The sequence below is a fragment of the Coptis chinensis genome, chromosome 3 (genome assembly GCF_015680905.1).
Source record: "Coptis chinensis isolate HL-2020 chromosome 3, ASM1568090v1, whole genome shotgun sequence".
Lineage (NCBI taxonomy): Eukaryota > Viridiplantae > Streptophyta > Magnoliopsida > Ranunculales > Ranunculaceae > Coptis > Coptis chinensis.
In genome coordinates, this window is record NC_141458.1 from 25,622,213 (window position 1) to 25,635,119 (window position 12,907).

The 12,907-nt window shown below is 41.1% G+C and overlaps 2 protein-coding genes across 2 annotated transcripts; one reads left to right on the plus strand and one right to left on the minus strand.

Moving 5' to 3' along the window:
* The first annotated feature begins 3,229 nt into the window (after positions 1 to 3,229).
* Positions 3,230 to 8,524, plus strand: LOC147508842 (uncharacterized). Its single transcript, XM_086597641.1, has 4 exons — positions 3,230 to 3,286; positions 4,090 to 4,294; positions 4,411 to 4,520; positions 8,333 to 8,524. Exons 1-4 carry the CDS (start codon positions 3,230 to 3,232, stop codon positions 8,522 to 8,524), a joined length of 564 nt encoding a protein of 187 aa, XP_086453767.1.
* Positions 8,525 to 9,360: 836 nt separating this feature from the next.
* LOC147508843 (uncharacterized) lies at positions 9,361 to 11,938 on the minus strand. The gene is made up of 2 exons (XM_086601208.1): positions 11,798 to 11,938; positions 9,361 to 10,736 (listed from the first exon to the last, which is right to left on the minus strand). The coding sequence occupies exon 2, from the start codon at positions 10,677 to 10,679 to the stop codon at positions 9,483 to 9,485; it is 1,197 nt and encodes a 398-aa protein (XP_086457334.1). The 5' UTR covers positions 10,680 to 10,736; positions 11,798 to 11,938; the 3' UTR covers positions 9,361 to 9,482.
* Positions 11,939 to 12,907: the final 969 nt, after the last annotated feature.

Here is a 12,907-nt window from a genome sequence, read left to right on the forward strand (position 1 = left end):
TGGAGAACCCTCCAACTATTCCCCACAAGCTAACAAGGGGATTTCCCTAAAAAGTTCAATACCTCCACAGTAAGACGGGAAAAGGGCAGCCTCATCCCAGCCTTCAACTGCCCATAACAAACAACTACTCCTCCACCCCAAGGAACGTAGTCATTAGTATACAAATTCTTCACTCCAGCCAGATCGTACATGACTAGGTCGGATTTCACCCAACCAAACTCCCTCCTCAAAGCGGCATAACAATTCACTGACTTAGGCTTCCTCTCATCCACCGTCTCCAACGAGGAGGACGACGAAGCCTCATCACCACTATAAACCCTCTCCTCAATTTCTTCACTTACAGTTCTCTCTCTCCATTTACCAACTTCAACCTCACCACTTACACTATCACTAGTCATAGACATGACACAATCAAAGAAAGAAAGAAAGCTCAAATTTTTAAAGTGGAAAGACGAACCTGATTCAACAAAGACGAGAAGTTTTTTTTCTTCTTTCTTTCTCTTTCACTCCAGACTATTTTTTCCTTTGGTTGAAAAGTGAACAAACAAAAATCTTCTACAAGTCAAAAACCCCTCAACTGCCAAACACCTCGAGACAATCAAAACGTTTCGTGTTCCCAAAACTTAAATCATTACTCGCCCACAAATCACCGTAAATTCGGACCCACGAATCTAGCCCAACAGTTCTTGCACATTCCCCAAAACCTAAATTCAAAACAAAATAGCTGTCAGACACATGTCTTCAAACTTTACTTTTTAAACCGTTCTTACCCCACACAACCGTCCGCCCATTGGAATGGATAAAAAGGGGGCGTAAAGTACCCTCCATTCTACACCACAGAGCACGTGTCCACAAGGCAGGGCCTTTTACCTCACCGTCCCCACAACATCAGAGCGTACCAACGACCCAACACCCAGGTTGTCACCAACAACAGTTACAACCATATATGGAAAGATATCAACTAGCGCAATCCTGGAGCTCAGTCAACGCAACAATCAAGGAGTCATTTACTTTGTAACATCAGAGTAATGGCAAATCATCAAGATAGTATACAAGGTGGATCTGCAATCCATAACGGTTCACACACACATCTACAAATAGAGAGAGATGAACTACGTAAGGCTTGATTCAAGTTGACCCCGAGAAACTTAATACGTAGGCAACTCTTATCCCAAGAAGAGTGCAGCCACTTCCTATCCAACAAATCATCAGGTTGTAGTCCCAAAATAACCAACATCTACAGCTGGGTTCTGTTTCACTCAAAGATGCACTGAATCTCACCAACCATGAACTCAAGGATTGTAACTCCAAAGTAAGTACACTTGTTGTAAATGGATCTGTCCAAATACCAAGTAACTTTCAGGCCTTGATAGCCACTACTGGACTCACAACTGATGACATTCTAAAATGGAACGATGGTGATAGAGACACTGATTTGGTGCCCCGACCTTAAAGGGAAGTTCAATGTTGCCTCGGCATTTCAAGAAATCCGCAGGAAAAGAAATGTGAATAGTTGGCACAAGCATATGTGGAACTCACACACTCTACCTAGAACCGCAGCTATAGCATGGAGAATTTGTCAAAGGGGCATATCAACTGATGCAGCAATCAAAATAAGGGGCGTCAAGCTAGTTTCTTATTGCTGACTTTGTGGAAATAATGAAGAAACAAATTCTTGCCTTATATGGGAATGCTCCTTCTCATTACAGATATCGACCTCAAAGGGAAGTTCAGTGTTGCCTCGGCATTTCAAGAAATCCGCAGGAAAAGAAATGTGAATAGTTGGCACAAGCATATGTGGAACTCACACACTCTACCTAGAACCGCAGCTATAGCATGGAGAATTTGTCAAAGGGGCATATCAACTGATGTAGCAATCAAAATAAGGGGCGTCAAGCTAGTTTCTTACTGCTGACTTTGTGGAAATAATGAAGAAACAAATTCTTGCCTAGCTTATATGGGAATGCTCCTTCTCATTACAGATATTGACCTCAAAGGGAAGTTCAGTGTTGCCTCAGCATTTCAAGAAATCCGCAGGAAAAGAAATGTGAATAGTTGGCACAAGCATATGTGGAACTCACACACTCTACCTAGAACCGCAGCTATAGCATGGAGAATTTGTCAAAGGGGCATATCAACTGATGCAGCAATCAAAAGAAGGGGCGTCAAGCTAGTGTCTTACTGCTGACTTTGTGGAAATAATGAAGAAATAAATTCTCGCCTTATATGGGAATGCTCCTTCTCATTACAGATATGGAGCTGGCTCAGACAAAAGTTTATGATGAGAGAAAATTTCAACAAGTTAAATGATGACATCAAACTCTCTCAGTTCAGAAGTCCACTAATCAAACAGCTATGGACCTCGACAGTGGTGGGCACTATTACCATCATTTGGAAACATAGGAACATGGTTGTGTTTGAAGACAAGAAGTTAGACATCTTAAAATGCTTTAGACAAATCAGAAGACAAATTTATTGCTCTTTCCAATTATCCAAGGCTGTCATGTACTCAAAAGACGAACACTCAAATTCTCAGTGATTGGGGCATTCAAGGGAAACTAAGAACTGCTCCCCGAATAGAGAGTGTTAACTGGATTGCACCAAATGCTCCAACCATCAAAGTCAACACTGATGGGGCATCTAAGGGTAATCCAGGACTTGCCGGGATTGGATCTACTTTCAGAGTTCATAACGGAGATTTTCTCTTAACTTACTGCAGGGCAGTGGTAGTGACTACGAGTTACTGGGATGAGTGTTTGGCAATCATTGAAGCCGCTTGAACCGGCGACCACTAAGGGATGGTCCGACATTTGATTGAAACAAACTCACGCGGCCGATCCGGGCTTTTGGATCGTCCACGGTACCATGAGCCTTTATGCACGATGGAAACATGTCCAAAATCTGCTACAAAAGTTTGTCATCACTTCAATTCGGAGAGAAGCAAACTTCTTCACGATCTTCTTTGCCGAAAAGGAGTCACACTTACGCACAACATGGGAAGAACATATCTTGGTAGACCTTCATGGATTACAAGATGGGAGCATCTTGCTTGTACCTACTATAGATTTAGATAGTGATTTGCACTTTTTTTAATCTTTGTAAAGACCTAGTGCTGATTCCGAGTGAGATGCGAACTTTTCACAATCCACTCACACCATTTTTTTGTTTTTTTTTTTTTTTTACTTTTAATACAATCGAACAAGCTTACCCAGCAAAAAAAGGGTTACCAATGTGGCGGGCTGGACTATCGACTGGCAGGGACTTGGTGGAAATGATCTCACAAGCGGTTTGTTATACATACAATTACATATATTTAGCACTTCAGGTTGTTTACTGCCCAACAACTCTTTGGATGATACTGTTCTTGATCAAAATGCACCTAAAAAAATTAAAACTCTTTGCTCGACAACTGAATAAGATATTCTTTTTGACAAACATACACATGGAATCCAGTCCAATGAGTTCTCCTATGCCGTAGTTGTTGTTGGAGAACCTCCGTATGCAAAAAACAAATGATGACAGTTTGAACACAACTATCCCTGAGCCAGGCCCTAGCACGTACCATTACCAACGTATGCAGGGATGTCAAGTGTGTTGTTGTTGTTGTCTCCGGCAGCCCTGTTGTCATCCAACCATATCTTGCTTCAAACTCTCTCTACGAACTCATTTTTTTCCCTCGATTCCGGTTATGGTCCCCTTCGACCATACTTGAATTTATCGATGTACTTACCAACCTTGTTAAGAAAAATAATATAACTATGAGCAGAATTGACGATCTTTGTGAGGAGAATATTGCGAGTCAAGTTCATGATGGGTCTCTTTGAGAACCCAATGGTCGACTACGCCTAGCCGACAAGTTGGGCAGCCAGGTTAATAACACAGTCAAAGTTTCTTTAGTTTCTGTTCCACACTTAGCAATCCCCGAAATCTACACGCGAACTTCTGGGTTCATTGTTTTGATCCCAAGTTTGATCATGCTTCTTGAACCACAAGACACGCATCTTGCTCCACATAATTTTTCCATACTATCTCTATAGTTACCATCAATTTTTGTTTTGATCCTGAAATCGTGACTTGTGCATTTGACAGCCACATAGAGATCTTGGAAGGGAAGCAGTTAGGAAATCACTTGTTCTTTTGAAGAACGGTGAATCTGCAGATGAGCCGTTGTTGCCCCTCCAAAAGAAAGCACCGAAGATTCTAGTTGCCGGAAGTCATGCCAATAACTTGGGCTACCAGTGTGGTGGCTGGACAATGGAATGGCAAGGACTTAGCGGAAACAATCTCACATACGGTATTTTCCTTTTTTCTTTATCGTCTTCATCAAGTAATTAATCGTAGCCCTCTAGTGTTCTTACTTCTTAATGAACATGAAAGACATTTCAACCACTCGAAACATTCTTTGAACAGGAACTACCATCCTCGGCACAATCACAGCTACAATTGATCCAAGCACACAGGTTGTCTACAATGAGAACCCAAATGCTGACTTTGCCAAGTCAAACAACTTCTCCTCTGCAGTTGGTTGTGGGTGAGCATCCTTATGCTGAGTTCTCTGGTGACAACTTGAACCTAACGATTGGTGAACCTGGGACGAACACAATCAAAAACGTATGCGGATATGTTAAGTGCGTCGTTGTTGTTTTTGTCTTTGGCAGATGTAAGGGAGTAACATTCTCATTGAGGAATATTAAGCACGCGTTAAGCATAAGCAAAGATCGTAACGAACTCATGTCATTAACCTCCAAGATCGATTCGTGAGCAGCTCGCTTCATGTTGGTGGCACACTTCAACTCGCTCAAGAATACCTCAAGGCGAATGAACAACCTAAAGCAAAACGCTTCGAATAAGGACACCATCCTTTATCCAGATGTAATCATCACCAGAGCCTTACTTGTACTTCCAATCACCGTTATATATGAATTATTGCACCCACTCCCAATCATCACACAATTCCTACCAAAACCAACCTAATACACATTCATAATCTCCACCCTACATATGTACATGTCAGTGCACGTGTCTCATGGATCAACACCCTTTATGCCTATAAATACCACCTACATGAACTACGTCAGACCTGATTCTTCTCTCCCCCCAGAATCAAGAGAAGATATGTAGGCAGTTCGCTCAACAACAAACTCGGTCTAAATCTTTCCCCACATCCAATTCCATTCTCCTTCCTCCCTTGTATGTGAAGGAAACTAAAACGCTCCTTCACATTGGCACCGTCTGTGGTCTCGATTTCTTGAGAAACCACTTAACTCCCAAAACCAAAAAGACAACTTCTCAAGCCCACGAAGCATGGCAAGCCTCAAAGCTCAAATCCAGAGTCTAGCATGTCAGCTAGGAACAATGAACGAACAAGATCACACTGCTCAGGCAGGAGAACGTCACACTACGCGCGCAAGGGGACACTCAAAATCAACTTGGTGCCATGCATCTACAAAACTACTACTGTTAGTTCGTACTAACTCTTTGGTGCTAGTTCACATTTTTTATAGGTCGATCAAGCTCCAAACTAGGGGCTAGCCACAGCCATCTCCGGACTGGGGCTCATTGTTGCCATCTAAACAAGTTAAATTCTGTTATTATGATCCATGCATCTCCAAAATTACTACTGTTAGTTCGTACTAACTCTTTGGTGCTAGCTCGCATTTTTACAGGTCAATGAAGCTCCAAAACTGGGGCTAACTATAGTCACGCCAATTCAAGGCTAGCTATTGACGACGATCTCCAAAGCAGGATGCCTACAGACTCACTTGGGTCACAACACCCAGCTGAATATAACGCTCACTCGAGCTCAAACGCTACATAGTGTCACCACTTCTCTCCTATTGACAAAACCCCAGAGGTCGTCTCCGCTCCTATTGTCAAGACCCCAGAGGTCGCCCTCCTCTCTCCCCGTTATCAAGACCCCGTGAGGTCACCCCACTCTCGTTGGCAAGACCCCGGGTAGCTTCCGCTCTTGTTGTCAAGACTCCGAGGTCGCACCAACTCCTCGCCGCCAAGATCTCCATTCCTCCGGTCGAAAACAATCACCCGAGACCAAATTTCGCTAAGGTCGCCTTCATCTTCTATATAGCTCAAAGATGAGGAAACCACTCCGCGGCTTCGTTCTCTATAGAACAAAACACTCTCGAGTTCAAGCGTGCTGCTCAAGCACAAAAACGCTTTCTTGAGCTCATAGTCTCCATAGCCTCTCCAATTCTCACTAGTTGATGACCTATACTTCTAGGATCAACTCAGTGAGAACGCTCTCCGTGAGCCATACACTTTCTTAAGCTAATACGCTCTCCACGAGCAGCACGCTCTCTTGAGCTCATAGGCTCCATAGCCTCTCCAATTCTCACTAGTTGAGGACCTATAATTCTAGGATCAACTCAGTGAGAACGGAACGCCTTCAGCCAGCCATACTTTCTTAAGCTAACACGCTCTCCGTGAGCAATACATTTTCTTCAGCTAACAGGTCCCTTGACCTACGCTTTCTTGAGCTACCAGACTCCATAGCCTCTCCAGTTCTTGCTAGTTGATGACCTACACCTCTAGGATCAACTCAGCGAGAACGCTCTCCGCAAGCGACGCTTTCGCTTTTTACAGCCCCTTTGACCTACGCTTTGGGCCTACCACATGATCATTCGGCTTATAGAAACACCACCCGACCTACCAAACGGTCACTCTATCTAAACCAAGGAGCAACTCAACGTTGAAGTGACCACTCAGTCTACTGAAGCACCACCCGACCTACCACACGATCATTCGGCTTACAGAAACGCCACCCGACCTACCAAACGGTCACTCTATCTAAACCAAGGAGCAACTCAACGTTGGAGCGACCACTCAATCTACTGAAATGTCACCCGACCTACCAAACGGTCACTCAGAGAACATCTCCCCGACGAGCTCAAGACAGCTCACTTCATAGTGAACCAACAGTCTCTCCGTGAGATCACCTAGCCGTTCCGAGCAGGTCGCCCGAATACTTATTCACGAACTGCCACCATCAGAGAAGGCAAACGATAACCAAGAAGACTAAAAAAGCAGACTCTATTCTCCATCCGCTGGGGCTGGATCGACTCCCTCCGCGAGACTACACCTCGTGCCAACCACGTGCAAACCTACACCTCACTTCAAGTCGTTATACAACACGACTTGACCCTTACGATGCGGCAGTTAGTTCCGTTCACACTAGCTCGCTCTTACACTCATGCCAACACGCGTCGCGTCATTTTCTCTCGCCGGACGCTTCAATGTACAACACACCCATCTAATCGGTTCTCGTAGGGAGTAACATTCTCATTGAGGAATATTAAGCACGCTGTTAAGCATATAAGCAGATTGTAACGAACTCATGTCATCGACCTCCAAGATCGATTCGTGAGCAGCTCGCTTCATGTAGGTGGTACACTTCAACTTGCTTGCTTTCGAATACCTCAAAGGCTAATGAACGACCTAAAGCGTAACGCCAATAAGAACATCATCCCTTATCCAGATGTAATCATCACCGTGAGCCTTTACCAGCACTTCCAATCACCGTGATATATGAACTCCTGCACCCACTCCCAATCATCACACAATTCCTACCAAAACCAACCTAACACACATTCATAATCTCCACCCTATATATGTACATGTCAGTGCATGTGTCTCATGGATCAACACCCCTTTATGCCTATAAATACCATCTACATGAACTACGTCAAACCTGATTCTTCTCTCCCCCCAGAATCAAGAGAAGACATGTAGGCAGTTCGCTCAACAACGAACTCAGTCTAAACCTTTCCCCACATCCAATTCCATTCTCCTTCCTCCCTTGTATGTGAAGGAAACTAAAACGCTCCTTTACAGCAGACCTGTTGTGATTGAACCATATCTCTCCCAGATAGATAGATGCCCTTGTAGCCATAGTACAAAATATCCCGATATATCGCGATATTTGGGGATATCTATCCATATTTCAGAAAAAGATATATAAATATCACGATATGTTTAGAGATATATACGACTGCAAATATCAGTGATATTTCGATAATATTTGTAATATTTGGAGATATTTTGTGATATTTTGCGATATTTGGTGATATTTTGTATATATAATAATTTTATTTAATATTTACCATTATATTTCAAATAAATATAAATAATGTATCATGATATATCAAAAAATATCCACAATATCCACGATATTTGTCGATATTTTGGATATATCCACGATATTTGCATGTGAAACAATGTCAAATATCCCTAAAGAGGGGGATATATCCACGATACATATCCAGAAATTGAATATCGATAAATACCCATATCCTGATATTTTGTACTATGCTTGTAGCTGCCAGGCTCCCGCAGTGTAGGTCATGGTGTCACAGATGTCCTCTTCGGCGATTATGGATTCACTGGAAAGCTTTCTCGGACTTGGTTCAAGGCTGTAGATCAGCTCCCAATGAATGTTGGGGATTCACATTATGACCCACTGTTTGCATTTGGGCACGCACTGGAGACCAAGCCAAATATCGGAAAGTAGAGATCCGTGGCATAGTGGGGACTTCTGAACTATTTTTTTTCTGGTTAAATTGGACTCCACGGAATGGTTGAGGGATATGGTTATCCTTTTTCTTTTATGTCTATTGATAGGTTAGTTTGTAGTCAATGGGAAAATCCACGACTTCTTTTTGAGAAGCAACTACACTAGTTTCCAGTGTCATTATTTATAGCCTTTTGATTTGTGATCAGTTGATCGACGAAGAGAGCTCTGATTTTATTTGAAGCTTAAAACTAGTGTTCAACGTTTTAGATGTTGTGTGGTTCCTGATTTATGCGTACATGTTTTTACTAGGTTCACGTGTGGTATACAAATTAAAAACCTTTGTACGTAGTTTGGGACTTTGGGTGTGAGGAGAGGTAGATTCTTTTGATAAACTAGTCTGCTATTCCAATAGTAACAGAACACTCTTCCATCCATGCATCATTTTTCAACGCTTATGTTGTTTCGGGTACAAACCTAACAAAAACAGATCTAAAGGACAGTAATATGGTACCCTGCACCAGTTGTTTGCAACAGTCTGGAATAAGGTGCTCTACACCCAGTGGCCAGCGCTGCCAGCAACAATCAACACTGTGGAATTGGCTAACAACAATAAAAGGCATAGGCAATGTAACAATAGATTGTGTGATGGCATCAGAACAAACTCTATATCAAGTATCCTTGATGCTATTTTGTTTAGAAGTTTAGTGTCTACAACACCAAGCTCGATCTAGATAATGTTGACACTTCTTGTTGCATTGCTTAGTAGCATGATCAGATCAATGTACTAAAACTTCCAGAAAATAAAATAAAAATTGAAAATGAAACATAAGCAATTTGTGAAATAACTCTTCTAGTTGTAGTATAAACTGAGATATTTTATTCATACAAGCTTTTATACTATAAAATCTCTGAAATGCATCAAACAGAGACAACACCAAATGTGTACCGTACAACATCACGCTGCATCTGAAGTAGCTGGAATCTCCTTAGGACTTTTGGAAGTGGTGGTGCTCTCTTCTCCAGCGACTTTGATCAGCGTCATAAGATCTGTTTTTTCCTCTAAAAGGGCCCCTATCTTAGACTCAATCTTCTCTAGCTTTTGTTTCAGCTTCCCAATATCCTTGGTCTTGTCCTTGCCATCAAGCTTACTCTTCTTCTCACTCTTGTCTTTGTCTTTTTTCTCTTTCTTCTCTTTGCCTTCTTTTTTCTGTTCCTTGGTTTCCTTGTTATCCTCCTTTCCATCTCCGAGTTCTTTGTCATCTCCTATTTCGATCTCTCTTGAAGTCACTTCAAGATTATCATTTCCCTTGCCTTCTATGTCTTTATGCTTCTCTATATTTCCTGTATCTTCATCCTTGTCTTCTTTTCCTTTCTTTTTCTTTCCCTTGGATTCCTTGTCTTTCTTCTTCTCTTCTTTGTCCTTGCTCTTAGGTTCTTTCTTCTCTTTCTTATCATTTTTCTCATCCTGTTCTTCTTCCTTCGACTCCTTGTCCTCGTCCTTCTTCTTCTCTTCTTTTCCTTTGCCTATGCTTTTCTTTTCTTCTTTTTCTTTTTTCTCTTTCTTGTCAGTTTCCTTTTCACCCTTGCCTTTCTTCTTATCCTTTGGCTCTCCATCTTTGTCCCTCTTCTTCTCCTTTGGTTCTCCATCTTTGTCCTTCTTCTTCTCCTTCTCTTCTTTTACTTTGTGTTTCTTATCCAATTTCTCTTTCTTCTCTCCTTCATCAATCACTTCATCATCTTTTTCTGTCTTCTTTTCCTTCTCTTTCTCTTTGTCTTTCTTCTCACCTTTTCCCTTGCTTTCCCCGTCTTTCTCCGTTACCTCTCCATCCTTTTTCTTCTTCTCTTTCTTTTTGTCCTTTTCTTTCGGCTCTTCATCTTCATCCATGCCTTTCTTCTTCTCTTTAGCCTTTTGCTTCGACTCCCCTTCCTCTTTATGCTTTCCATTGTCTTTCTCCTTCTTTAGTTTCTCTTTGTCTTCTTTGTGTTTTGGCTTCTCTTTCTCCACAGATTTAGTCTTCAGTTCAACTTCAGTCTCTGTCTTCTTTTCCTTATCCTCTACAGGACTTTTCTCTTTGCTCTCTACCTTGAGATGAAGCTCCTGTTTATCCAACACTTTCTGTCCATCAACAATTGATTCAGATTTATCCTCCATCTATTAATTACTTGATCGAATGTACAAATGTGCTCCCTTTTGCTAAACTAATAGCCCCTGAAAATAGGCAGAAGAAACATTAATGTTTGCATAAGGTTTAGTTTGAATGAGCACAATTATGAAAGTAGAACATCTAGTTCTAAAGTTTGCGTAATCTACGTTTCGTTAATGACTTAAAGGTATATAATTACACCGACACGAACTTGCAAACATGTTAATAACTTAATAGCCATGATAGTACAAATCTGAATGTACAAGTTTAACTAGGAACCCATCTTCAATGAAGAACAAAGGACTGAAAATACATTGCTAAACAATTCAACCTCATTCAAACAGTTCCTTACGTTCACATATAACCCCCCACACACTTAAAAATGACTTGTTTATCTTGCAAAAAGGCGTCACTGCAGAATCATTTAAAGATAGGGGGTGATTCCATCAATAAACATTCGCTGCTAAATTGACTGCAGAGTTTTGATCAATTTGCTCAACCATCCAAGATTCTGTAATAAGTGAATTTTAACCAAAAACAAACCAACCCTCAAGACTCTTGTAAATGCATATCTCACCCAGTCCAGTCCTTTAAAAGCCAACCAGATTGTTCATATAGTGCAAGGCTAAATTTGATGTCAAATAAAATTTTGGTTGCTAACTTAGAAGAACAGCACTACCAGTTAGGATTCCGAGCAAATGAGAGACGCCTAAAAGCCCTTGACTCTGGTTGGCATTTAACTAAGCAACTCGAAACACATCTGTCAAGTGAGAATTAATATCATTCTATAGTAATTCAGTGGCACTGGAGCTTATTGTCTAGACATAAACACACTAGAGAGGCCTCTTCACTATGCAAATTCCCTATAAAGGAGGGATAAACTGCCAATCCCACCATGTAATAGCTGAGTGAAGTAAAGATCCGATGTATTACGCATTTCAAAACGAAACTAAAAAATGTTAAGGTCCTTCCTATACATTGTTGAGATCAGCTGAATCTAAAATGGACCAAACATATCCGAATCTGATTTAACAATTAACACTACATACAAACTTTAATATATGCTAGGCTTCTAACAATCAACTAATAAACAAAATGAAAAATACAATGTTTGAAATAATCGTACCTTTTTTTTTTTTTTTTTGAGTTCCAAGGGAGATATTAGACAAAGCCTCTCTTTTATTTCTATTTTTACGTGATTTCTAGATCGTAGTTGCTTTCTTATGATCTTATCTTATTATTTCTTTCTTCTGCTACTATTTATAGTAGTCAGTAAACTTAGCTTCCAAGACTTTATGTTTGGCAACTTGGGTGTTCGACGCGTGTTAGATACGGGCCCACTTTCTTCGATCTGGTGTTTTCTAGTACGCGTGGCGGTATCGAAGAAAGCTGTAGAAGTGATGAATGGTTGGATAAATGATGATAACTGCCGAAGACGCGTTTAGGTGTAAAATGGAGACAGAAAACGAGTTTAAGACGTGTGGACTTTGGGACCCACACGGGTGATACTGAACTACTGGATTTGGGCTGGATCCAAGTATAACTATTGTTTTGGACTCTGGACTTTGGATAATAAAGAATTTGGGCTGGACTTTGTGGAACACGACAATTTTCAGTGCTTGTTGACAAAGTGCATTTTCTTTCAGTTTACTGTGTCGCCACCGTGGAATTCTAGCATTCATATGGGTGTTGGGACCACGCCCTCGTCTGAGACATGACCCTCCATAAGACTTGAAAGTACAAGGCACTGATGCACCAGGAGTTGTTGTGCTTTGGACAAAACTGTGGTCACAACAATATTTGTTCCTTGAGATCCAAAACTCCAAATCATGCAGCTATAGTATACAACGAGAGCTTAAGATAAGATAAATCCTCTTTTGGCATTTCGTGCGAGCATTACTGTACTGTACTATTGTACAAAGTTTTTTTTAGTAATAGACCCACATTATTGCCCCCCACCCATTATCTCACTCGTAATAGCCATCTAAACTCTGCTGTCATTATCATCCTCGAGGTGTGCTTAACTGGTGTAGGAGTGTAAAGTATAAAATATAAAATATTGCTCTAGCCTCTTCAGTTTGAATTATGTGGTACACCAATCCTTTTTATTCATTCTATGAAGTAAGACAACAATATAATAGAAAAAAAGAATATGATGTAAGAGTAGTACATTATAGCTTTCAAACAATCTAAAATAATTGAGAATCGATAAAAATCGATTTTTAACCAAAAATCG